Source organism: Drosophila nasuta, chromosome 3 (assembly GCF_023558535.2).
Source record: "Drosophila nasuta strain 15112-1781.00 chromosome 3, ASM2355853v1, whole genome shotgun sequence".
NCBI classification, from domain to species: domain Eukaryota; kingdom Metazoa; phylum Arthropoda; class Insecta; order Diptera; family Drosophilidae; genus Drosophila; species Drosophila nasuta.
In genome coordinates this window covers 52,767,722-52,789,906 of record NC_083457.1, presented here as the reverse complement: position 1 = coordinate 52,789,906, position 22,185 = coordinate 52,767,722, and the positions used below count along the sequence as shown (strand labels likewise).

The following is a 22,185-nucleotide window of genomic DNA, read 5'->3' as shown; positions in this document are numbered from 1 at the left end:
ACAGTATTTTTCTTATAGTTTCAGGGACAAAATAGTACTTTTCGATATACCGCATACGGTCATATTTTACATCGCTCGCTGTCGCCGGTTCACACAGACAGGAAAATTTTCATCATAGTCCACATAAAAGGTAATTTAATTGCACAAATTGTGTTTTAAACGTTTTGCTTTTATGTGCTGGTTGTTATGTGACATGTTTAACATTGATTAGCGTGCGTGCGTGACATTTGCATACATGAAAAATGCAACTAAAGTGCCGTTTGATATCACACAAAAAATCGATATAGTCGGAAAACGAACGGTATAGTGTGGTGGTGTGGGAGATTTCGCTTTACGTTATTTGCCAGTGACAGAACAGACAGTGTGAGAGTGCGAGCGAGAGGTGAGATGACGTGACTAAAAGCACTTTTTCCACGCATTCTATATTAAAACAGATAAACAGACTATTATTGCGGCAAGCACAAATCAAAGTCAATAAATATTTTTGTTGTGAAGACTAAAATAGCAATAAGAAAGTAATAACAAGTAAATGTAAGTAGAACAAACTGATATTTGTCATCATACAGCTGATGGATGCATGAAGTAACGCGAGGGCGGGGGGTAATAATAATGAGTGATTTGCATTGATTGGTAATTTGTATGTTTTGTTTGTAAAAAAACAGCAATTTTGCGTGGCAATGGCGAACAATAACTATGCCGGATTCAACTACGGCGGCACGCAGTACAACACGGGACAAGTCACCTATCCGGCGGTAACGAATGCAACATATGCAAATGCCGCTGCCTATCAAAATGCTGCTGTGGCTGCTGGCCAAGGGGGCGGTGGTGGCCCCGGCGGCGGAGGTGGAGGCGGCGGTTATGCAGCGGCCGGCGCTGCTGCTGGCGGTGCGCCCGGCTATGGCGGCTATGGGGATTATCGCAGCGCCATGCAATCGTACGATGCCACAAAAACATTCTATCAGCAAGCGCCGGCCAGCTACAACACGGCCTCAGCGGCAGCAGCAGCCGCGGCAGCAGTAAGCAAGACACACTACTCGGCACCGCCCGTCAAGAATCCCAATTCAGCAGCCAAAGGCGGCATGGGTAAAATGGACAAATCGAATGGAGCGCCAAAGCCGCCACCCAATGTGGCTGCAGGCAATAGCTACAGTGGCTACGACACGGCACTCTACAATGCGGCCAGCATGTATGTGGCCCAACAGCATCCTGGAGGTCAGAAGCCCAACAACGGCGGCGGTGGCAACAACAGCTGGTATCAACGCAAGATGGGACCCACCATCCCAGGAGCGGCTGCACTGCGTGGTTTACGTCCTAAGGCACCACCACGTCCACAGCAACTTCACTACTGCGAGGTTTGCAAGATTTCATGCGCCGGACCGCAAACGTATCGCGAGCACTTGGAGGGACAAAAGCACAAGAAGCGCGAGGCATCGCTCAAGATGCAGGCAACTGCTACGAATAGCACACAGAATCGTGGCAACAACTATCACTGTGAGTTGTGCGACGTCACCTGCACCGGGACTGATGCGTATGCGGCGCATGTGCGTGGCGCCAAGCATCAGAAGGTGGTAAAGCTGCATCAGAAGCTGGGTAAGCCCATACCTTCTGAGGAGCCCAAGAAAATGGGCAAGATTAACTTTGTGCCAGCTGCACCTGCTGCTGGTGCCGCTGGAGCTGCTCCTTCTGCGGCAGCCTCCTCAATCAAGTCTGAACAAGCTGAAGCTGAAACCACTCCAGCAGCATCTGCTGCTGCTTCTACTGAGAACATGGATGATATGGATGATTCGCTGGAGAACACCGACAACATTAAGCCAGTGGGCGGCGAATACATCGAGGAAGTGAAGGACGATGAGGGCAAAATACTCAGCTTTAATTGCAAGCTGTGCGACTGCAAGTTCAATGATCCCAATGCCAAAGAGATGCACATGAAGGGACGTCGCCATCGCTTGCAATACAAGCGGAAAGTGCAACCCGATCTGGTTGTCGATTTCAAGCCAACGCCACGACAGCGTCGCCTGGCCGAGGCACGTGCTCAACGTGCGCTGATGTCTTCGCATCGTGGCGATGATCACGAGGGCAGCAGCTACTGGGATGAGCAGCGCAATCGCCAGTACACCGAGGAATATGACTACAACAATTGGATGTCGCGCAGCTTTGGAGGTAAGTCAACAAATTACATAACTATCAAGATCATTAACTAATTCGTAATTTCTTGATCAGGCGCTCAACGCTTTGGCCGCGTTGGCGGTGGTCCACCACCGCACTTTGGCATGATGCCGGGCGTCGGTGGCAATGTGCGTCGTCCAGAGAGCACCGATGATCGTCACGCCATCGCACGTCATGCCGAGATCTATCCGATGGAGGAGGAGCTGCAGACTATACAACGCATTGTTTCACACACTGAACGCGCTCTCAAGCTCGTCTCGGATGCTTTGGTTGAGCTGCCCAATACGCCAGCAGCGGAGGAGAGCGATGCGGCTGTGGTGAAGAAGGAGAAAACTGATAAACCGTCGGAGAAGGATGGTCGTGATAATCAGATATTCTCGTTTCACAAGGATGCCGACAATGGCGGCAATGTGGTGCGCATCTTGAAGGGCGTGATGCGTGTTGGCTTTTTGGCCAAGGGTCTGCTGCTCCACGGCGACACCGCTGTCGAGCTGGTCGTCCTCTGTGCGGAGAAGCCAACCACAAGTCTGCTGCAGCGTGTGGCCAATTTGTTGCCCGACAAACTGAAGGAGGTGGCAGGTAAGTTAGCAAAAGAGCAGCGACTTCGACTTCGATGTCATTTGTGCGATAACTTTTTCCAGAAAAATAGCTTATAGCACAAGCTTTCCCTGTTTAATAAGGGGGAATTTAAGTGTAGCATGGATATGTCTTAGGCTTTCCACACACTCACACACACAAATACACACAGCACTCATCCAAGTTTTAACAACCTTTTACCTTATCAACTTATCAAGCTTGCTGCAGTTTTAATACCCAAAAGAAAATACCTTTTATTGGGAACAAAACTATATTTTATTATACTGAATTATTTATGTTTTGTTCCTTACACTAAAACTAAATTCTCCCGACTCGTATTTATAATATAAATATTTGAATATTTGATGATGTGGTATTTGAGCTTTGGCTCACAAAAATGTTGCAAATAGAATTGAATTCTATTGCTCGTATAACTCTTTAATGTGATTCCAAGACATATCCATGTCGAATAGATAAACGCGACAAATTGCAAAATCAAAAGCAGCAAATCCAAAAAATAAATAATATCCTATGTTTATATTGAAATCGTCTGGCCAACTTGACAATGTGAAGTTCGCCAAGAGAGAGAAAAACTTTTCGGAGCGCTAAAGAAATGATGCTGACAAAAAAAAAAAAGAAATGAACAATTGCAATGCACATAATGTGAGATAAATGGACATATTCATAAATATGTCGAATCAAATTTAGTCGTTTGCGATGCGCAATTTGTGTGGAAAAAGTGCAAATTATTGTTTTGATAATTAGACATAAAATAATAAGAACAAAAATATGTATGTTACATAATCGACTACTGTTGAGACCTGTGTTGTGTTGTGTTGTTGTTGCCGTGGTGTGGAATTTGAAATTGTTTTGAAAACAACGAACAAACGAACGGAAGCAAAACAAAACAACGAAACAACAGCAGCCAAATAAGCAACAACAACAACAAAATTATCAAGATCTACAACAAACATCAACTACAAACCAAAATCAAAACAACAAAACGAAAAAACAAACCAAACCAACCAACCAAAAAAAAAAACAAACAAAAGTAAAAAATATAAACGTATTTGCCGTTTTCAGCTTCTCTATCTGCAGGATAAGATTTGAGCCCTCCTCTTAGCCTTGAGATGATATCACTCACAGAGTACTCCTCACACTCAGGTGTCAGGGTTATAGCCGTGTCAATAGATTTCCCAGAGAGTCGCTGCTGCTGCTGTCACTACTGATCTGCTCTGCTCTGCTCTACTTCTACTTCTACTGCTGCTGGTGGTGGAGATAATCTAATCAACGGAGAGATAATCGTAATCGTAATGGTAACACACAAGCAGTAATCCGTACTCCGTAATCCGTACCTCAGTCCACTGAAAAATGTGTGCCCGCGAACGGAAACTGAAAGCGGATGTGCCGAAAAAAAGAAGTTCGACTTCGAATTCGATATCGATTATATGTGTGGAACACAAATGAAACCGAATCAAATCGAATCGAATCGACGCAAATCAAATCAATTCAATTTTAACCAAACCAAACGAATCGAATCGAATTCCATTCAATTTCAATTCAATTCAAATGAAATGAAATCTAACGAATTTCTCAGCCAAAGGAATATATTTATACAAAGTTTATGGGCACCAGCGATGTGCTCTTGTTTGTTTGATGCTCTACTTTTACTTGTCACTTTGCCACACGCCACTTGCCACTTTCTTTCTCTCTCTCTCCCCCACTTTCCACTTCCAATTGCGAAGAAACTTTGTGTAAATAAAGTCCTTTGACAATACTATCGCATATAGTATTATTGTTACGAAAAAAAGAAAAGACCAAAAAAAAAATGAAACGGCCAAAACAACCAGAAGCAATGCGATTGATCCACACAAGACAGACGCGTAAGGCGCTTAGATGATAATGGTACACATGGAATTATGATATCCAAGTACCTTAAGCATTTTGTTATCCATCCAAAATTGTTGCGCCCCCTAAAATGAAAATTGAAGCAATATGGGGCAGCTTTTTCAATCTCCAAGCAGCCGTTATGTGTGTATCAAACTTGATTGTATTACAAAAAAATATCAAATACTTTTAAAAACTGCCAAAAATTGCGACCGAAATTTCCAGGTGCTCAAGATTTCTCCGACAACAAATTTCGGTCAATGTTTTTAGTCTTTTAAAACCCTAAACTAAGTTACACTCTAAGGGGAATTGCAACTTTGACTTCCGATTATCGGAATTTGCAATTCCGTTTATGAGGCCGAGTCGGTGTTGGAGCTGGAGGTGAAGCAGCATCAGATGATGCCGCCGCCAATCCCGCTGGCTAACCGGTCCGATCCCAGCACGCAAGACATATACTTGAAATACTTACGATACCATATACTATATACATAACATACAATATACAACTATTACTAGTTCATGATGATGATTTATGGATGTTTGCTGGGAACAGAGCGGAATTTTGTTATCTGTGGAACGTAGGAAGAAACAAACATTTACATTTTGCTTTTGATTGTCAGATGTGCTGCATTATCGTATCATATATATGTGAATATACATATAAATAATTGTATATACATACTTATATATGTATGTATATTGTGGGCCCACACTTGGTATTCTATATACTCCATCTACTACCTACAATGTTTGTCTCTTTTCTAAGCGTAGATAAACCAGTTGTTTTTCACTTTTTATGCGACTAATCGATGACTGTTTTAACTCTCCACTTACAGGTGACACGCAGGTCAACTATCGCGTCGAGGTTAATGCCGAGGAGGCTTCGGTTATTGTTCTGGATGAAGTGGTGGCAGTCAAGATTACGCTGACATCGCCACTGCTGCGCGAGGCTTGTGATTCGGCCTCTGCAACAAAAGCGGATGAAGCTGCCAAGACGGAGGAAGCCGCCGATTCAGAGTTTTTGCCACGCGAACCTTGTTTACGGGTGAGTATTTCATGCCCGTCACATAAAGAAGTTTATTTGAATAATGTTTCCTTGGCAGGCACTTGCTGATTTACGTCATGCCAAATGGTTCCAGGCACGTGCAACTGGCTTGCAATCGTGCGTGATGGTTATTCGTATATTGCGTGATCTTTGCCAGCGCGTCTCGTCGTGGCAATCGTTGCCACAATGGTCGCTCGAGCTGCTGGTGGAGAAGGTGATTTCGTCGGCTGGTTTCCCCATCTCACCTGGCGACTGCTTGCGTCGCATTATGGAGGCTTTGTCATCGGGTTTTCTGATCAATGGACCCGGTCTGTTGGATCCCTGCGAGAAGGACCCGACCGATGCTCTGCAGCAACTGTCAAAGCAGGAACGTGAAGATCTCACCGTGTCATCGCAGCTATTTCTGCGTTACATTGCTTTCCGCCAGATGTTCAAAGTGCTTGGCATGGAACAACTGCCAGCCATGAAATTTCCCATACGTCCGTGGCGTATTAATCGCAAGCGACGTCGCTCATCCGGCAAGGCAGGCGTTTCGGAAGCGGATCCCGCTGACATCGAGGAAACTGGTTCGGATGAGAAGGTTGCCAAGAAGGATATAACTCCGGCTGTTCCCGCCACGGCCTAAGCATCCGCCGCAGCACTCAGCAAATTAGGAATATACTACGTAGTCTGTCGTCAATAATTATGAATCAACAATTTTTCTTCTCAATCTAATCTTGTGTAATTCAGAAACAGAATTACGCCCCCGATTGCAAATGCCTAACTACTATTTCCATTGAAACTAATTGAAAATGGATTGAATATTTTATATGTTTATCATGTCAAACATGTTGCCGTCGTATTTATTATGAAAGCAGCAACAAAGCAAAACGTAAATAGCAAGAACCCCAAACTAACAATATAATATAATAATAATAATGATTAATTCAATTAATTGCATTTTTTTCTAGATTATGCAGAACTCTTAAATGCAAAATTATATTCGATTAGTCCGATGGAAGCGTTGATTCTCTATACACATCAAATATGTACTCAACGGCTTCCATTACGCGTTTCAAATATTATGAAAACAAATCAATTTTAATAAAAATACCTATACAACAATACTTTATTAGTTGCTTAACTTAGTAATATGATTAAGAAGAGTTCAAAGAAATTTTTGCCATTTGGAAAAAGGCTTTATGTTGGCACTGGAATTATCTTCGGACCTGCGTTTGTTGGAACCACTTGATCTGCTTTTCGCAGAGGAAAACTCCACTTCATCAGAGCCCAGGCTTGTTGCTGAAGACTTCCGTCGCATCTGTGGTGGTTCCTGTTCATCAACAAAGGCAGCCCATTTACTAGATCCTTTGGTGAGTTTATTAATTGTACGTCGGTCAACCTTTGGTAGTTGATTTGTTGACTCATCCACGTAGGCAGCCCATTTACTTGGTCGCTTAACTGATTGTGATGACATGAAATCATTTCTTGATGCTTGTTCTGTCGGCTTGTCCACAAAAGCAGCCCATTTACTTGTTCGCTGGGCTGGCAAGACATCAGTATCCAGTCCAGCATCCTGCGCATCTAATATCTGACGTTCTTCCTGTGCATGGCGTTTTTGTCCATGCTCCAGATTTAGTTCTTGCACTTTCAGGCGACATTCGGCTCCAGTTCCTCGAAAGAATTCCCGAAGTACGACTTGCTTTTGGCGGCAAACTTTGCAGTCCCACTTATTGGACTTTTTGACAATGTCCACCTAAGCAACAATAATTAAATACAAAAGGCAAGAGTATATAATTACTTTAACACACCTGGTATAAATCACATTCGTTGCATTCCTAAACGCGGATTTGCTGAGACATCGCAACAAGATTACTCGAATTTCAAAAACAACCAAGAAACAGAGTGACCGCAGTTTACAACTTTCAATATACTGCGTTATGCATGATGTCGCATTTTAGGACTTTATTGCCGTTTGTTTTTCGCGGTCAGCTGTTTATTAGTTATTCGACGCCACAGCGACGCTGATCACAGAACGGTTGACACCGTTTTAACAATACTCGATCAAGATGCGATTGGTAAGTGACAAACAAGAAACCTTATCAAGGGAAATGACAATAATAAATTTATCTGGCTTATAAATTTTGTAGTATTGCCTTAGCGGTGACTTGGCGAAACCATGCTACATCATCACGTTCAAGGGACTCCGCATAATGCTCGATTGCGGTCTCACCGAACAAACGGTGCTCAACTTCCTCCCGCTCCCCTTTGTGCAGAGTTTGAAGCTTTCCAATCTACCAAACTTTGTGCCGAGCAGCGATCATGATCCACAAATGGATGGCGAGCTCAAGGAGTGCTGTGGTCGTGTGTTTGTGGACTCTGTGCCCGAGTTCAATTTGCCGATGGACAAAATGCTTGATTTCAGCGAAATTGATGTTATACTTATCTCCAACTATCTAAACATGCTCGCTTTACCCTATATAACGGAAAATACTGGCTTTAAGGGCAAAGTCTATGCGACGGAACCGACGCTGCAAATTGGACGCTTCTTTCTCGAGGAACTCGTCGATTACATTGAAGTGTCGCCCAAAGCATGCACAGCACGCTTGTGGAAGGAGAAGCTGCATCTGCTGCCGAGTCCATTGAGTGAAGCCTTCCGTGCCAAGAAGTGGCGCACCATCTTCAGTCTCAAAGATGTCCAGGGCAGTCTATCCAAGGTTACCATCATGGGCTACGATGAGAAGCTGGACATTCTAGGCGCATTCATTGCCACGCCTGTTAGTTCAGGGTATTGTCTCGGCTCCAGCAACTGGGTGCTGAGCACTGCACATGAGAAGATCTGCTATGTGAGCGGCTCCTCCACGCTGACAACTCATCCCCGTCCCATTAATCAGTCGGCACTCAAGCATGCGGACGTTTTGATCATGACGGGTTTAACACAGGCGCCAACTGTAAATCCTGACACCAAGTTGGGAGAGCTGTGCATGAATGTGGCGCTTACCATACGGAACAATGGCTCAGCATTGATTCCTTGTTATCCTTCGGGTGTTGTCTACGATTTGTTTGAGTGTCTCACCCAGAATCTGGAGAATGCTGGACTCAATAATGTGCCCATGTTCTTTATATCCCCGGTTGCAGACAGTTCGTTGGCCTACTCCAACATCTTGGCCGAGTGGCTGAGCTCGGCTAAGCAGAACAAGGTCTATGTGCCCGACGATCCTTTTCCACATGCCTTCTACCTACGTAACTCGAAACTGAAGCATTATAATCACGTGTTCTCGGAGGGCTTTAGCAAGGACTTTCGACAGGTGAGTTCACTGTTTACATTAGAAACAGTTATCACTATTATATATTGTTATTATTATTAGTAAACTTCCTTTCCTTCTCAACAGCCCTGCGTGGTGTTCTGTGGCCATCCTAGTCTGCGCTTTGGCGACGCTGTGCATTTCATCGAGATGTGGGGCAACAACCCAAACAACTCGATTATATTCACGGAACCCGATTTTCCTTACCTGCAAGTATTGGCGCCCTTCCAGCCACTGGCCATGAAAGCCTTCTACTGTCCCATCGACACCTCGCTCAACTATCAGCAGGCCAACAAGTTGATCAAGGAGCTGAAGCCCAATGTGCTGGTCATACCCGAGGCATACACCAAGCCACATCCCTCGGCACCCAATCTGTTTATCGAGCAACCGGACAAAAAGATTATTACTTTCAAATGTGGCGAGATAATCAGGCTGCCTTTAAAGCGCAAGCTGGATCGCATCTATATTGCCTCAGAGCTGGCGCAAAAGATATTGGCACGAGAGGTGACAGCTGGCGTCTCGCTGTCCACGCTCACTGGAGTGCTGCAGGTCAAGGACAAGGTGCATTGCATACAGCCGTGTGCGGAAACGATCAAGGAGGAGCCCAGCTCGAGCAGCGGCAGTCACAACACTGTTCCCTCCAAGGAAGATGTGCTCAAGAATGTCAAATATGAATATGGAAGCATCGATGTAGATGCGCTTATGAAGCGACTGGCGCAGGATGGCTTCTCCAACATCAAAATGGATCGTAGTGGAGGCAATTTGACGCTGCAGTTGGTCAATGAGGATACGACCATCAAATTTGAAGACAATGAGACACACATCATTTGCGGTGGCAAACCGACGACACGACTCAAGCTACGCGACACTTTGCTCAAGTGCTTGCAGAGTTTCTAAGAATCTACAAATATACACCTTAATCTATAAACTACTTTTTGGACAGACTTAACTATCAACGCGCAGAGGAGGTGGAAGACTGCAATTTATACACAGCAAAGCTCTTATAATTTGAGTCAAAGATCTTAACAATTTAATCTATACACAAGTTTTCTATCTGACTGACTATTGATTGACTCAAGTTTACAGTCCAGATGAGAGGAGATGGAAACGTCTTATAATTTCAAACTTCCATTGTACTACACTTAAAGTCGAAGATCTAAACTTGTTAGTTTTCTATAAATTTAATATAAGCTAAACAACAATTAATTATTAAACTACTGTTTCACAGCTAGTATGTTCGCACAGCGCTTGCAGATCTCTTCCTCCACTATGTTGAAGCGACGACAACGCGGACAAAGCGCCGCATCGGAGCTGTTCAGCTTGACTATCGCTGCAGTTGCTCCAGAGTTCAACTCCGCCTGCAGTGTCACGCTGCCCACTTGGAGTATCTCGCTCAGCTCCGAGTTGACCACAGCTTCATTCAATTTACCATCATTCAATGCTGACAGCTGCTCCAATTGTTGTTGCGAGTTGCAAGTGATGTTCACTGCCAGATGCCAACTGTTGACATCGCCAGCCTGCTGATTAATGATCCGCTTCACTTCCAAGGCTGTGTTTACAATCTGATTGGCTTCCAGATTATGCCACTCTTTCAGACCCTGCACAGTTTGCTCGTGAAAAACGCCGCCAGCTGCATCAAAGTAACTCCAGCTCTCTTCAATCAAAAATGGAGCAATGGGCCACAAAGCCTTGCAGAGTTGTTTGTAGCATTGCGTCAACGTGTGACGAATCACTTTCAATTGCTGCTCATCACCGCAATACAAACGATCCTTGATGAGATGCACATAAATGCCAGAGACTTGATTTGCGAGGAAGTTTTGGATGCAGGCCACAACTCGATTGTATTCATAGGCATTGTACAGCTTCTCGATCTGGAAACAAAGATTTAGAGTAATGAAATTGTAGTTACTATTCAACTCTTACCTCCTCTTCGAAATTGAGTAGCTGATGCAGTAAATACTTGTCCAAATAGCTGGCATCTTGTAGTGACAACTGTTGCTGCTCCCCCTGCTGGATGACGCCATTCAGATAACGCAATGTGCCGCGAACTTTGCTCAAACTCTCAGCGGATTGCTGAAGCAACTTGTCGCTCACTGTGATGGCCATGTGCTGGGTGCCATGTGAAGCCACCCACCAGCGCAGCGCATCGGTGCCATACTTCTTGGTGATTTGCTTGGGCGAGATGACATTGCCCAGTGACTTGGACATCTTGTGACCCTTCTCATCCACCGTAAACCCATGCACAAAGAGTGCTCTATTCAAGTAGATTATTTAGATGGTTAGATAAACAGTATAATTCACTTTTTACTCACTTGTAAGGCGCACAATTCCTTGCTGCAATGCTGGTAAGCAGCGAGGATTGAAACCAACCGGTGAATTGATCATAGCCCTCTAGATAGAGATCAGCCACTTTGTTATCCTTCAGCACAGCAGACCAAGTGCTGCCGGAATCAAACCATATGTCAAATATATCACTGCCTTTGACCAGATCAGTTGCACTGCAACCAAGTTGCTTTAGCAGCTGCTCAGGCAATAATTCCTCTAGTGGCTTTGACCACCAAAAGTCCATGGATCCCTCGTTGTGCAGCAGAGTACAGAGATGTTTGATGAGTGCCTCACTGACTACCACTTCCTTGTTGTGCCGCTTGTAGAGCACAGGTATGGGCACGCCCCAGGCACGTTGTCGTGAGATGCACCAATAGGGACGCTTGTTCAGCTGTGTTAGCATCGCCTTCTTGCTCGCCTCCGCATTGACACGAGGATAGATTTCCACCTGCTCCAACGCAGCAGCTGCGGGCGCCTTCAACTTGTCTGTGTTGATGAACCACTGCTCGCTGGCACGTATAATTACAGGTTGCTTGGTGCGCCAATCGATGGGATATGAATGCTGCAGCTGAGAGGCATGCACCACATCCGCAGCTAGATGTTGCAACACGAGCGTATTGCCTTCGCCCAGCACAGATCGTTCACGCAGAAACTCAGGCGCCTCTTGGGTATAAACACCAGCTTCATTTACATAACATTTCACCGACAATTTGTTGGCCAAACTGATCAGAAAGTCATCCGGACCATGAGCGGGCGCCGTGTGCACCAATCCAGTGCCTTTGCTGTCCTGCACATGCGCGGCATCAAAGAAGGGCAGCGCTGTCTGGGATTTGTCTATGGGATGCTGATAGCTGCAGTTGCTTAAATCGCTGCCTGAAAATCGCTGCACAATCTCACATTTCAGTTGAGTCGTTGCCTCAAAGTCCGCCACGAGTGCCGAGGCCATGAGATAAAGTTCATCTGGACTGCGATTCGACAGCTTGACTAGCACATACTCCAAGGAACTGTTGTAGCAAATGGCCTGATTACTGGGCAGCGTCCAAGGCGTTGTAGTCCAGACCAAGGCAAAGATTTGCTTGTCAGTCGTTGGCAATCCTTTCAAGGCGAACCTCAGGTATACAGAGGGACTGATGAAATTGGCATCATACTCCAGCTCCGCTTCCGCCAGTGCGGTTCTATGAAGGAAAGGGATTTGATGAGAATTTAGTTATAAGACGTAAAGTATAGCAAAGCTCACCTGGAAGAGGGTGACCAATAGACGGGCTTGAGATCACGATAGACCAAACCACGTTCGTATAGATTGTAAAACATTTGCAGCTGGTTGGCAGTGAACCTTGGCTTGAATGTTAAGTATATGTTATCTGGCTGCCAGCTGGCCAAAATGCCCCAGCTGCGAAAGTCCTGCTGCTGTGATGCAATGGCCTCCAACGCAAAGGCACGAGCTGCATCCACATCCATATTAAAAAACAATTTCGATTGTTAACAACACAAACTTACATTTCTGACGAATCTCGAGAGCACTTTGCTCGCCAGCAGCAACAGCGGCAGCATTTGTGGCTTTCAGCTCAATAGGCAGTCCGTGGCAATCCCAGCCTGGAATGTAGTTCACCTGCTGTCCATGTGCCACACGCTGCCGCAATGTGATGTCCTTGAGGATCTTATTGACAGCGTGTCCCATATGCAGCTGGCCATTGGCATAAGGTGGTCCATCGTGCAGCACAAAGGTTGGCTTGCCTTTGTGCTTCTCCTGATGCTGATAAGCTGTGGCGATCTTGTGCTGTAAGTAAACATTTTAACAAAGTCTTCCATGTGATTCCAGTTGGTCAAAACTTACATCGAGTATTTGCCGTTCGAGTTCCTCGCGTTTGGCGGCTGTTAAACGATTGGGAAACTTGGTGCGTGGTAAATTAATTGTGTCTGTATATTTTTGTGCATCTTTCTTGGCAGTTTTCACAGAATAAAAGCGAGTAACGACACTGGCTCGAATAACACGCAACATTTTGTACGTAATCAAAACAAAGCGCAGCCGGCGCAAATGACAATCAGCTGTTCGAACAGCTGACGCGCTATTGGAAGTGAATTTTAAAGATGGCGCGCATAAATTGAAAATTTGAAATAAAGCGGAGTGTGTAAAATTAACTAGGTATGGTATAACTACAATTATATTAACTTGTGAGTATTGCATTATGTAATAATGATATACAAATTAATAGTAATTAATGTATTACTAATTCAAGCTCTTTAGCAAGTGGGTCAATCAATGCGGCGTTTAGTATTTCTTACAGTACATTACTGCAGTGCTTAATTACAAATAATTAGTTATTTATAAAATTTGAAATGTATTTTAGCTATATCGTTGATTTACCAGTACGTCCCAGAAAGTAATAGTTTAATAATTACAAGTTTTCATTTCAGTAGGTTAAATACCAGGCGAACATAAATCAGCAGCAAGCAGAAATACAGCAAGTGACTTTAGTAGCGCCATCTGTCGTCCGTTCTAGGTACTGCACTAAAATTAAATATATGTGCGTGAAGACGTGATAATTGCAAATTTCACACAAATTTAAGGATAACAGGAGAACTTTAAGGACTATCGTGTGTTTTTATCTATCAATTACTAGACAATGTCGACTATGGACATTATTCTGGTCAAATCTCTTATGACGCATGATATATGCGAACTTCATTGTTTCTTTATTAAATGTCGCTTATTAAACCAATACACTATGGTAGGAGTAGACACGCCCACTTTTCACAAATTATTCTAGGGACCTTCCTTAGTTCAAATAAAAAAACCGCATCAAAATATCTCATGTAATTTATGAGTTATTCAATTCCATCAAGAAAAGTGATCCCCTGGACCATAGTGCAATATTTCCTAAGGCCGGAAAGTAAGCCACGATTTTTTTTGCATATTATAGCTTTTGTTCTTACTAAATTTACAATTATTGTATTGTATGAGTATTTATGGATGTGTAATAGTTATGTATCTCATGAATCATCTGAACACCGAGGACACTGTTCCCTAGTTTGGTAGGTTGTTTAATCGATTGTTCTACCCAAAAGCTACGCCATCTAACGGTGGGTTGCTATACTATGTTCTGTTTAATTTTGGCTTCTGTAGATCAAACCAGTCGGAATTATAATTAATGAAAGAAAAAGCAGATTAATATAATAATTCGCATCGGAACAAGTTTTTTTTTTTTACAATGCCTATGTTTTATAACCTGCAGGCTTCTCTCTATTTTGAATATGTAGACTATCTCTTCTGACGTTAAAAAACCGGTAATCGAAATATGCGAACTTTATTTATTTTGCGTATTCAACCAAGCTATCTTCAGTTATAGATGAACTGTCGCAAATAAATGTCGTTCTTAAATTGGTTAATTCTCTGGCTCATCTGCTGTGTTGTCACTGCTGCAGCACAATTTTGTGAGATAGTAGATTCAGGGATCTACAGCATAAAATGTCACGAATTAAGCAGTCTCGAGGAGATAAACGATGTCCCCACAACAAATCTTCGCGGATTAGAAATCAGAAACACGCAAACAAAGCTAACCATCGGAGCAGCGAACAGTTCACTAAACTTGCCGCAATTGTCGTTCCTCGATCTGCATGTGCCACGCCTTGAACTTCTCAGTGAAGGCTTCTCCAATCTCCCCCCATCTGTGGCATCTCAACATCTCCGGCTGTGGGGTGGAACAACTGCTGGTCTCTCACTTTCCCACCGATTGCTTATTGGGGCAGATCTACGCCAGCAACAATAAGCTTAGCGTTCTCACAAAGGATTTGTTGAGCAAATTTCCAAATTTGATTTTTGGTTTTTTCGAAAATAATTCTCTAAGTCATGTAGAGTTGCCATACATGGGATCTCTAAGTATCTTAGACCTTAGTCATAACGACTTGACAACCTTTAACATCACCTTTGGCAATTGTCCATACTTGAAAAAGCTGTACCTCAACAACAATAAGCTCACTCAGGTATGTTAATTTGCAGCAATATTAAAATATTAAAGCTCTACTGTTTTCGCTTTGGAATGAAGTTTCAGATTACACTACCTGAAGAAGATGTTGCCTCCTCAGCAGAGAAAGTGCTTGGACTAGAAATATTGGATCTCTCAAACAACAGCATAAGTGAGCTTCTCGAAAACCAATTCGAGTTGCTGGGTGAACTTGTGTGGCTGGAATTATCGGGAAATAAAATTGGCGTTTTGAAGAGTGCTCACTTCGCAGGACTGACATCATTGCGTTTTCTGCATTTGCAGTCAAACGGTAAATTGGAACTAAGTGAACACGCCTTTGAAACACTGAAGCAACTTGAGACGCTCGACTTGTCATACAATGGTCTCGAAATTCTAAGTCCGCATCTTTTCGGCTACAAACAGGTGGACAAGCAAGGTCTCTATGATTACTTGCCAATGCCTTACATGCGTAAGCTTAATCTAAATGGCAATAAACTCCAGCAGCTGGACCCTAGAACCTTTGAAAAATTGCCATCATTGGATACACTCTTGCTCGCCAATAATGAATTGCGTGTGCTGCCCGAGGGTCTGTTTGTTCCTATACAAAATCTGAGGGTGCTGGATATGCGTCACAATCAATTGACAGAGATTAGCAGCGATATTCTGAAGAGTCTAAACAACGTCAAAGATCTGCTTATTAACTATAATCAGCTGACATTTCTGCCCGACTTGAATGGGACGCTGTCTCATTTGCAGCATATAGGCATTGACGGGAATCCGTGGCAACGTGACTCTTTTGCCCAATTTGAGCAATGGCTGATTGCAAGAAAGATACAGTATCTGAAAGATGACGATGAGAAACTACCTCTCTGATGATGCTGATAATGATGACATTAATAATGGAACTAAGCTATTCACTCTGTATTGTTCTCTTTCAAAGCTTTCTTTCAAGAATTTATTTGATAACGAAAATATACACACTTGCCACTTAAATACTTTTCCTAAGTAATAATTCCCTTAAACCTTAAAGTCTTTTTCACCATGCCACAACAACTACAATATAAGTAATTAAGGCAACAATTATTAGTAATGTGGTTGTTGTTGTTATTGACTACTGAAATGCCGCAACGAGCGGCAAAATGTGGCAATTCATCAGTTGAAGTACCAGGCGAGTAGAAACCAGTAGCAAGCTGAAATAGAGCAACTCACTTGCTTACTCAGTGCCGCCGTATGTCGCATATTTCTGATTCTACAAAATCTTATATAAATGCGCGCCAATTTTAATAGTAAAAGCAAGCGATGCACAAAAGTTAAACCCTTCAAAATTTTAAAAGTTTTTGTTAGAAATTGCAACAACAACCATATCATAAGTAATTAAAACAGTTATTAATAATATGGTTGTTGTTATTAGTCACTCAATGTTGTAACGGTGGTCAAAAATTGCTAAATCAGCAAGTGAAATACCAGGCGAACATAAATCACCAGTAAGCAGAAATGCTGCTGAAATGGCAACAACAACCACAACATCCGTAATTAAAAGAAAACAATTATTAATAGTATGGTTGTTGTTGTTGGCCAATCGATGTTCAAAAATTGCTAAATCGGCAGGTGAAATACCAGGCGAACATAAATCAGAAGCAAGCAGATATACAGCAAGTCACTTGAGTGGCGCCATCTGCCGTATATTCTAGGTACCGCACAACAATTAAATAGCGCGTCAATTTGAATCTTCAAAAAAACAAAAAAACAGTTGCACAAAAGTTAAAACCGTTAAAATTTTAAAATATATTTTCGGAAATTGCAACAACAACAAGAGAAATTAAAATAATTATTAGTAAAATTGTTGTTGTTGTTGGCCACTCGATGTTGTAACAACGGTGGTCAAAAGTTGACAAATCAGGAGGTGAAATACCAGGCGAACATAAATCAGCAGCAAGCCGAAATACAGCAAGTCACCTGAGTGGCGCCATCAGTCGCCTGTTTATAGTACTACAATTAAAATTAAAGCGCGCCAATTTGAATCTTAAAAGCAGCCGATGCACAAAAGTCAAACCCGTTAAAATTTAAAAATATTTTTTGTAAATTGCATGCTCTTCAAATTATCTAGCTCGCTCTATCTAATTATTTAGGACTATGTATCTGTATACAAGTGAAGTTGCTGGGAGGAAAATATTATTAATTAACTTTTCCTTATCAAAGTTTGTGTCATTTATTCAAATAACAAATAGTTTGAAATTATTAATTAACAAATTGAATTATTAATTAAATTGAGTTATTAAAATGAAAGTGCGCAAAGTCAGAGATCGCTTATTTCTTCTTGTCTTTGGAAGAATCGTCTTTCGAGTCCTTAGCTTCGGATTTTGGTGGCTCCTTTTCTTTCTCATCTGCTTTCTTTTCGTCCTTTTTCTCTTTGGATTCCTCTGCTTTTACTTCCTTTTTATCCCCGCCCTCAGTTTTCTTCTCATCCTTTTTCTTATCTTTCTTTGGATCCGCATCTGCTTCATCCGGATTCATGGTGGACGCCAATCGATTTGCCTTGGCCAATGCCTCCTCAGCATCTCCGACCATATAGAAAGCAATCTCTGGAATATCATCGTATTCACCGTTGAGCAGACGCTTGAAGCCTTCTACGGACTTCTCCACAGGCACAAGCTTGCCCGGATGACCTGTGAAAACCTCGGCCACCTGGAAGGGTTGCGAAAGGAACCGCTGAATCTTGCGGGCACGTGCCACCGTCAGTTTATCATCCTCGGAGAGTTCATCCATGCCCAGAATAGCAATGATGTCCTGCAGAGACTTGTAGCTCTGCAGCGTCTTCTGCACGGCACGGGCAACATTGTAGTGCTCCTCACCCACAATATCGGGATCCAGAATGCGCGACGTTGAGTCCAAGGGATCGACAGCTGGATAAATGCCCAGCTCAGAGATGGGACGCGACAACACGGTGGTGGCATCCAAGTGGGAGAAGGTGGCAGCTGGTGCCGGATCCGTGAGATCATCAGCTGGCACATAGACCGCCTGAACCGAAGTGATGGAGCCGTTGCGAGTGCTCGTAATGCGCTCCTGCATTGTGCCCATGTCAGTGCCTAATGTGGGTTGATAACCCACAGCCGAGGGGATTCTTCCCAGCAGTGCAGACACCTCCGATCCGGCTTGAGTGAAGCGGAATATATTGTCGATGAAGAGTAGCACATCCTGGCCATCGATGTCCCGGAAATACTCGGCAATCGTCAGACCGGTGAGCACCACACGATTACGAGCACCTGGCGGCTCATTCATCTGGCCATAGACGAGCGCCACCTTCGAAGTGGGTTCCTCCAGTGAAATGACGTTGCTTTCAATCATCTCGTGATATAGATCGTTGCCTTCACGTGTGCGTTCGCCAGCGCCCACAAAAACCGAGTAGCCACCATGGGACTTGGCAATGTTGTTGATCAGCTCCATGATGAGCACAGTTTTGCCCACTCCAGCGCCACCAAATAGTCCAATCTTGCCCCCCTTCACATAGGGAGCGAGCAAATCAATCACTTTGATGCCCGTCACCAGCATTTCTGGTTTGACACTCAAATCCGCCAGCTCAGGCGCATCATTGTGGATGAAGGAATAGAAATCGCTTTTGATCTCACCACGTTCATCGATGGGATCCCCCACCACATTCATAATGCGGCCCAAGACGGATTTTCCCACAGGCACACGAATGGGAAAACCCGTATCGATCACTTTCTGACCTCGTCGCAGTCCTTCAGTGGCATCCATGGCCACGCTGCGCACCACATTGTTGCCCAAGTGATGGAAAACCTAGCAGAACACTTTGAGTAATCAACTAAGAGTTTGTCTAGTAAATCTCACCTCCAGCACCAGACGTCCAATGGGTGCATCTTGCACCTCCATGGCGTTGAGCACATCGGGCACCTCGTCTTCGAAGTAAACATCCACAACTGGACCAATGACGGAGTAAACAACTCCTTCGCGACGTTTGCCCAGCAGCGCACCAAGATCTTTGCCATCTGCCGATTTCTTTTTGTCCCCAGCATCGGTGGCTTCATCCTTGGCCGATTTCTCACCCTCCTCGCAGGGATCGTCTTTCTTGGAAGACTCTTCGCTTTTCTTATCATCATCCTTGGACAATAGGAGCGAGGTGTGAAGAGAACGCGAATGCGAGTAGTAATCTGCTAGTTCAAATTGTCCCCTGGACCGTCCTAGTTTCCAGCCTATGTTGAAGAAAGGGTTTCTATACTTATGCGATCTATTATTAAAGTAAAGTCTTACCTGCGCTCAATCTTTTCCAAACCATCAACATTTTGCTTGATTTTATTGTAATTTAATTAAACAAACTTTAAAACTTCAAGTTAAAAAAAAAAATGGTTTTTATTTTCAGTTTGCAAATTTTTATAAAATTTTATTTTCTTATGAAATTTTCTTTCTTTACTGAAGACAGTTCGCAAATGAATTTCGCTTTGCTAATGACAGTGACATTAATGACAATAGTTGTCAAGGCTTACTTCGGTTCTTCATAAAAAAGATTTTATATATGTTTAATTAATTATCGATAATACAGTCAAATTTAACCGTCAAGTTTTACCATACCTAATGAACTTGGAAGCTGCATACCTGATAACCATATTTCAATGCTACGAAAAGAATGTAATGCAAATTAATTCAAACGAGAATTAATTTCAAAGATCAATATTATAAAGCTGGGGATTTTCCTAATTTGCAATCTTCAAGTTTGTAAATTTACAAGAGTAAAATCATAGCTAACCAATTTTAAAGTAACTTTTATAGTAAGGATATTTTCATATTTAGTGTAGTAATAGATTTATTATTTTATTACTAAATGGTGGATTTATGAACATTTTGTGCAAAACAAAAAAACATAATAATCAACACCAATTTTAAATATACCCAAATTACTACTTGCATGCGGAGTATACAAATTATAATTTGCACATGGAAAATTCAATCTTAATTATTCGTATCATAGAATAATGAAATACTAATATGAATTATCTATCAATTTAGTTATTGAAATTATTAACTTTTCTAGCGAATTTTTTAAATTCGTGTTGTACATTTTATGTTGGAATACATAATTATTAAAACACTAATAGCATATTTAATTTATCATTTCATCCATTAATATATTAGATAGCATATTACTTAAGGGCAACCTGTTCACTTAACCATCTCAATACGCACCCCTCTCTCCTCACTTAAGGGTAGCTTCAGTGGAGTTTCCATGCCAACCCATTACTAACCATTTGTTGTGGCCAGGTTAGTCGTATATTAGACCACCTGCCAGATGGACGTACTTTCCCACTACAGTTCACCAGTAATTGAGTTTCCGGCCACGCAGCCCATAGAGAAACAGAATGCACTTGTCGACAACTGTACAGGCACAGATCCGCCTCCTCCGAGCAAAGAGGTTTCCACTTCCACGCAGCAGAAGCAGCACATAGCCACACAAACAGAGCAGCTTAAGGGGAATACAAATGGCAGCGTGGAGTACGATGAGCGTGCGTTGGCCAAATGGCTGCGACAGATCTATCCACTAGTGGAGCAAGAGTTGAGTCAACCCACGCCACTGATGGATGAGGATCAACAGCAGCAGCTGTCGAATCAAGGCGCCTTGCAGGATCAGTTGCAGGTGCACATCTATCAGAATCTGCCCATGGGCAGCGTGGAGAACTCCCAAGGATTGGCCATTTGGTTGTGTGTGCACACCAACAATGCGCCAGTGTTGGTGACCACAACTGTGGCACAACATGACGATTGGTGCGAGCATGTGGATCAGCAGCTGAAGCTCTTTGTGCCACAGCGTGTGGCGCATGGCGACTTTGTGATCTACAGGGAGATGAAGGCGTTGCCATTGAAGTCATGTTTGCGAAGTTTATCCACGAATAGCTTCAATAAGAACATGTTTGCTGGCGCCACCATGGATGGAGAGCTCTTTGTCTGGCTCTATGAGCAATCGCGAGGTGCCAGCGATGCTAACGTGGACATCAAGCAGCTTCACAGCGTCACATCTACGCAAGGAGCTGCTGTGGCACTCGATTGGGTGACGGAGCAGCGATTGCTTGCTTGCTATGCCAATGGCACTGTGTTGCAGTGGCTGGTCACCAAACAGATGACACTTGATTGGGAGTAAGTGCAGCAAATCAAGGAAGTGACTTCGAGTAACAAAAGTGATTTACAGATACACAGCAGCAGTTGGTGGAGAGCTATCCACAATGGTTTCTCTTGGATTAAACGACTTTGTGCTGGGCACCAACGATGGTGGAGTTTATCGCTGCTGGAGCACAGAAGACAGATCCTCCAACAATCAACTGCAGCTGCTGGCTTTGCGACGACATCGTTTCATGGTGTCCACATTGCTGCGCACCGAGATGGATGGTCACCCCATGGTAATCACCTGCGATCTGAGTGGACAAGCTTATTACCATGATATGCGGCATGAGGATGAGGTAACTTTAGTCTTCACTTTAACAAGAACTCGATCCTAACTTCCTCTCTTTTATTGCCAGGACACCGCTCAGTTGATTGTGCAGATTCCGCTGCCGTTTAAGAATGCCATTGCCTGCAGTCGGGATGCCAATATCATCTACTGTCCCAGCAACGATGGAGCTTTGGAGTATTATAGGGTTAGCGATGGAGCTCATGCGCATGTCAAGGGCGCTCTTCGGGGTCGTGGCAACCTCATAAGGATCAGTGACAATGGGTAAAGCTGCAGTCGAACTCAACTTGATTATTCAGTAATTATTATTTCTTTCATCCAGTTGTTGGCTAATCACTGGACTCTATGGCTCCGAGTTTCAGATTTTCTATATTGAACATAATTCAAGAGATTAGTCTTAACAACTTAAATGCAGATAAGAAAGTTTGAATAAAGATTTGTTTACCAAGAGTTTCTAAAAAAAGTAAATTGAAAATAATAGTTAAT

General features: G+C 43.2%; 7 protein-coding genes across 10 annotated transcripts; 4 read left to right on the top strand and 3 right to left on the bottom strand.

Moving 5' to 3' along the window:
* The first annotated feature begins 28 nt into the window (after positions 1 to 28).
* LOC132793101 (zinc finger RNA-binding protein) lies at positions 29 to 6,780 on the top strand. Of its 4 annotated transcripts, XR_009633074.1 has the most exons (6): positions 30 to 130; positions 663 to 2,160; positions 2,221 to 2,745; positions 5,466 to 5,674; positions 5,733 to 6,545; positions 6,625 to 6,780. XR_009633074.1 is itself a non-coding variant. In XM_060802772.1 (5 exons), the coding sequence occupies exons 2-5, from the start codon at positions 678 to 680 to the stop codon at positions 6,297 to 6,299; spliced, it is 2,784 nt and encodes a 927-aa protein (XP_060658755.1). In that variant the 5' UTR covers positions 30 to 130; positions 663 to 677; the 3' UTR covers positions 6,300 to 6,780. The 4 variants fall into 4 exon arrangements, 2 of the variants coding, with proteins under 2 accessions (XP_060658755.1, XP_060658756.1); XR_009633075.1 differs by lacking the exons at positions 5,733 to 6,545; positions 6,625 to 6,780 and adding an exon at positions 3,826 to 4,058 and having other exon boundaries at positions 29 to 130; positions 5,466 to 5,605; XM_060802772.1 differs by having other exon boundaries at positions 5,733 to 6,780.
* Positions 6,781 to 6,802: 22 nt separating this feature from the next.
* Positions 6,803 to 7,530, bottom strand: LOC132793104 (MRN complex-interacting protein). Its single transcript, XM_060802776.1, is given in 2 exon segments — positions 6,803 to 7,409; positions 7,465 to 7,530. Coding segments are annotated over 2 exon segments (639 nt in total). The 5' UTR covers positions 7,516 to 7,530; the 3' UTR covers positions 6,803 to 6,821.
* Positions 7,531 to 7,628: 98 nt separating this feature from the next.
* Positions 7,629 to 10,144, top strand: LOC132793102 (integrator complex subunit 9). Its single transcript, XM_060802774.1, has 3 exons — positions 7,629 to 7,731; positions 7,804 to 8,961; positions 9,046 to 10,144. Exons 1-3 carry the CDS (start codon positions 7,723 to 7,725, stop codon positions 9,853 to 9,855), a joined length of 1,977 nt encoding a protein of 658 aa, XP_060658757.1. The 5' UTR covers positions 7,629 to 7,722; the 3' UTR covers positions 9,856 to 10,144.
* Positions 10,145 to 10,172: 28 nt separating this feature from the next.
* Positions 10,173 to 13,325, bottom strand: LOC132793100 (isoleucine--tRNA ligase, mitochondrial). Its single transcript, XM_060802771.1, has 6 exons — positions 13,118 to 13,325; positions 12,781 to 13,060; positions 12,521 to 12,725; positions 11,271 to 12,458; positions 10,882 to 11,212; positions 10,173 to 10,829 (listed from the first exon to the last, which is right to left on the bottom strand). Exons 1-6 carry the CDS (start codon positions 13,280 to 13,282, stop codon positions 10,173 to 10,175), a joined length of 2,826 nt encoding a protein of 941 aa, XP_060658754.1. The 5' UTR covers positions 13,283 to 13,325.
* A 1,311-nt stretch (positions 13,326 to 14,636) lies between these two features.
* Positions 14,637 to 16,226, top strand: LOC132791380 (leucine-rich repeats and immunoglobulin-like domains protein 1). Its single transcript, XM_060800269.1, has 2 exons — positions 14,637 to 15,264; positions 15,327 to 16,226. Exons 1-2 carry the CDS (start codon positions 14,899 to 14,901, stop codon positions 16,116 to 16,118), a joined length of 1,158 nt encoding a protein of 385 aa, XP_060656252.1. The 5' UTR covers positions 14,637 to 14,898; the 3' UTR covers positions 16,119 to 16,226.
* Positions 16,227 to 17,448: 1,222 nt separating this feature from the next.
* LOC132791879 (ATP synthase subunit beta, mitochondrial) lies at positions 17,449 to 19,707 on the bottom strand. The gene is made up of 3 exons (XM_060800989.1): positions 19,515 to 19,707; positions 19,095 to 19,456; positions 17,449 to 19,043 (listed from the first exon to the last, which is right to left on the bottom strand). The coding sequence occupies exons 1-3, from the start codon at positions 19,543 to 19,545 to the stop codon at positions 17,553 to 17,555; spliced, it is 1,884 nt and encodes a 627-aa protein (XP_060656972.1). The 5' UTR covers positions 19,546 to 19,707; the 3' UTR covers positions 17,449 to 17,552.
* Positions 19,708 to 20,451: 744 nt separating this feature from the next.
* Positions 20,452 to 22,168, top strand: LOC132789526 (uncharacterized). Its single transcript, XM_060797588.1, has 4 exons — positions 20,452 to 21,389; positions 21,442 to 21,709; positions 21,770 to 21,963; positions 22,022 to 22,168. Exons 1-4 carry the CDS (start codon positions 20,548 to 20,550, stop codon positions 22,092 to 22,094), a joined length of 1,377 nt encoding a protein of 458 aa, XP_060653571.1. The 5' UTR covers positions 20,452 to 20,547; the 3' UTR covers positions 22,095 to 22,168.
* The last annotated feature ends 17 nt before the right edge of the window (positions 22,169 to 22,185 follow it).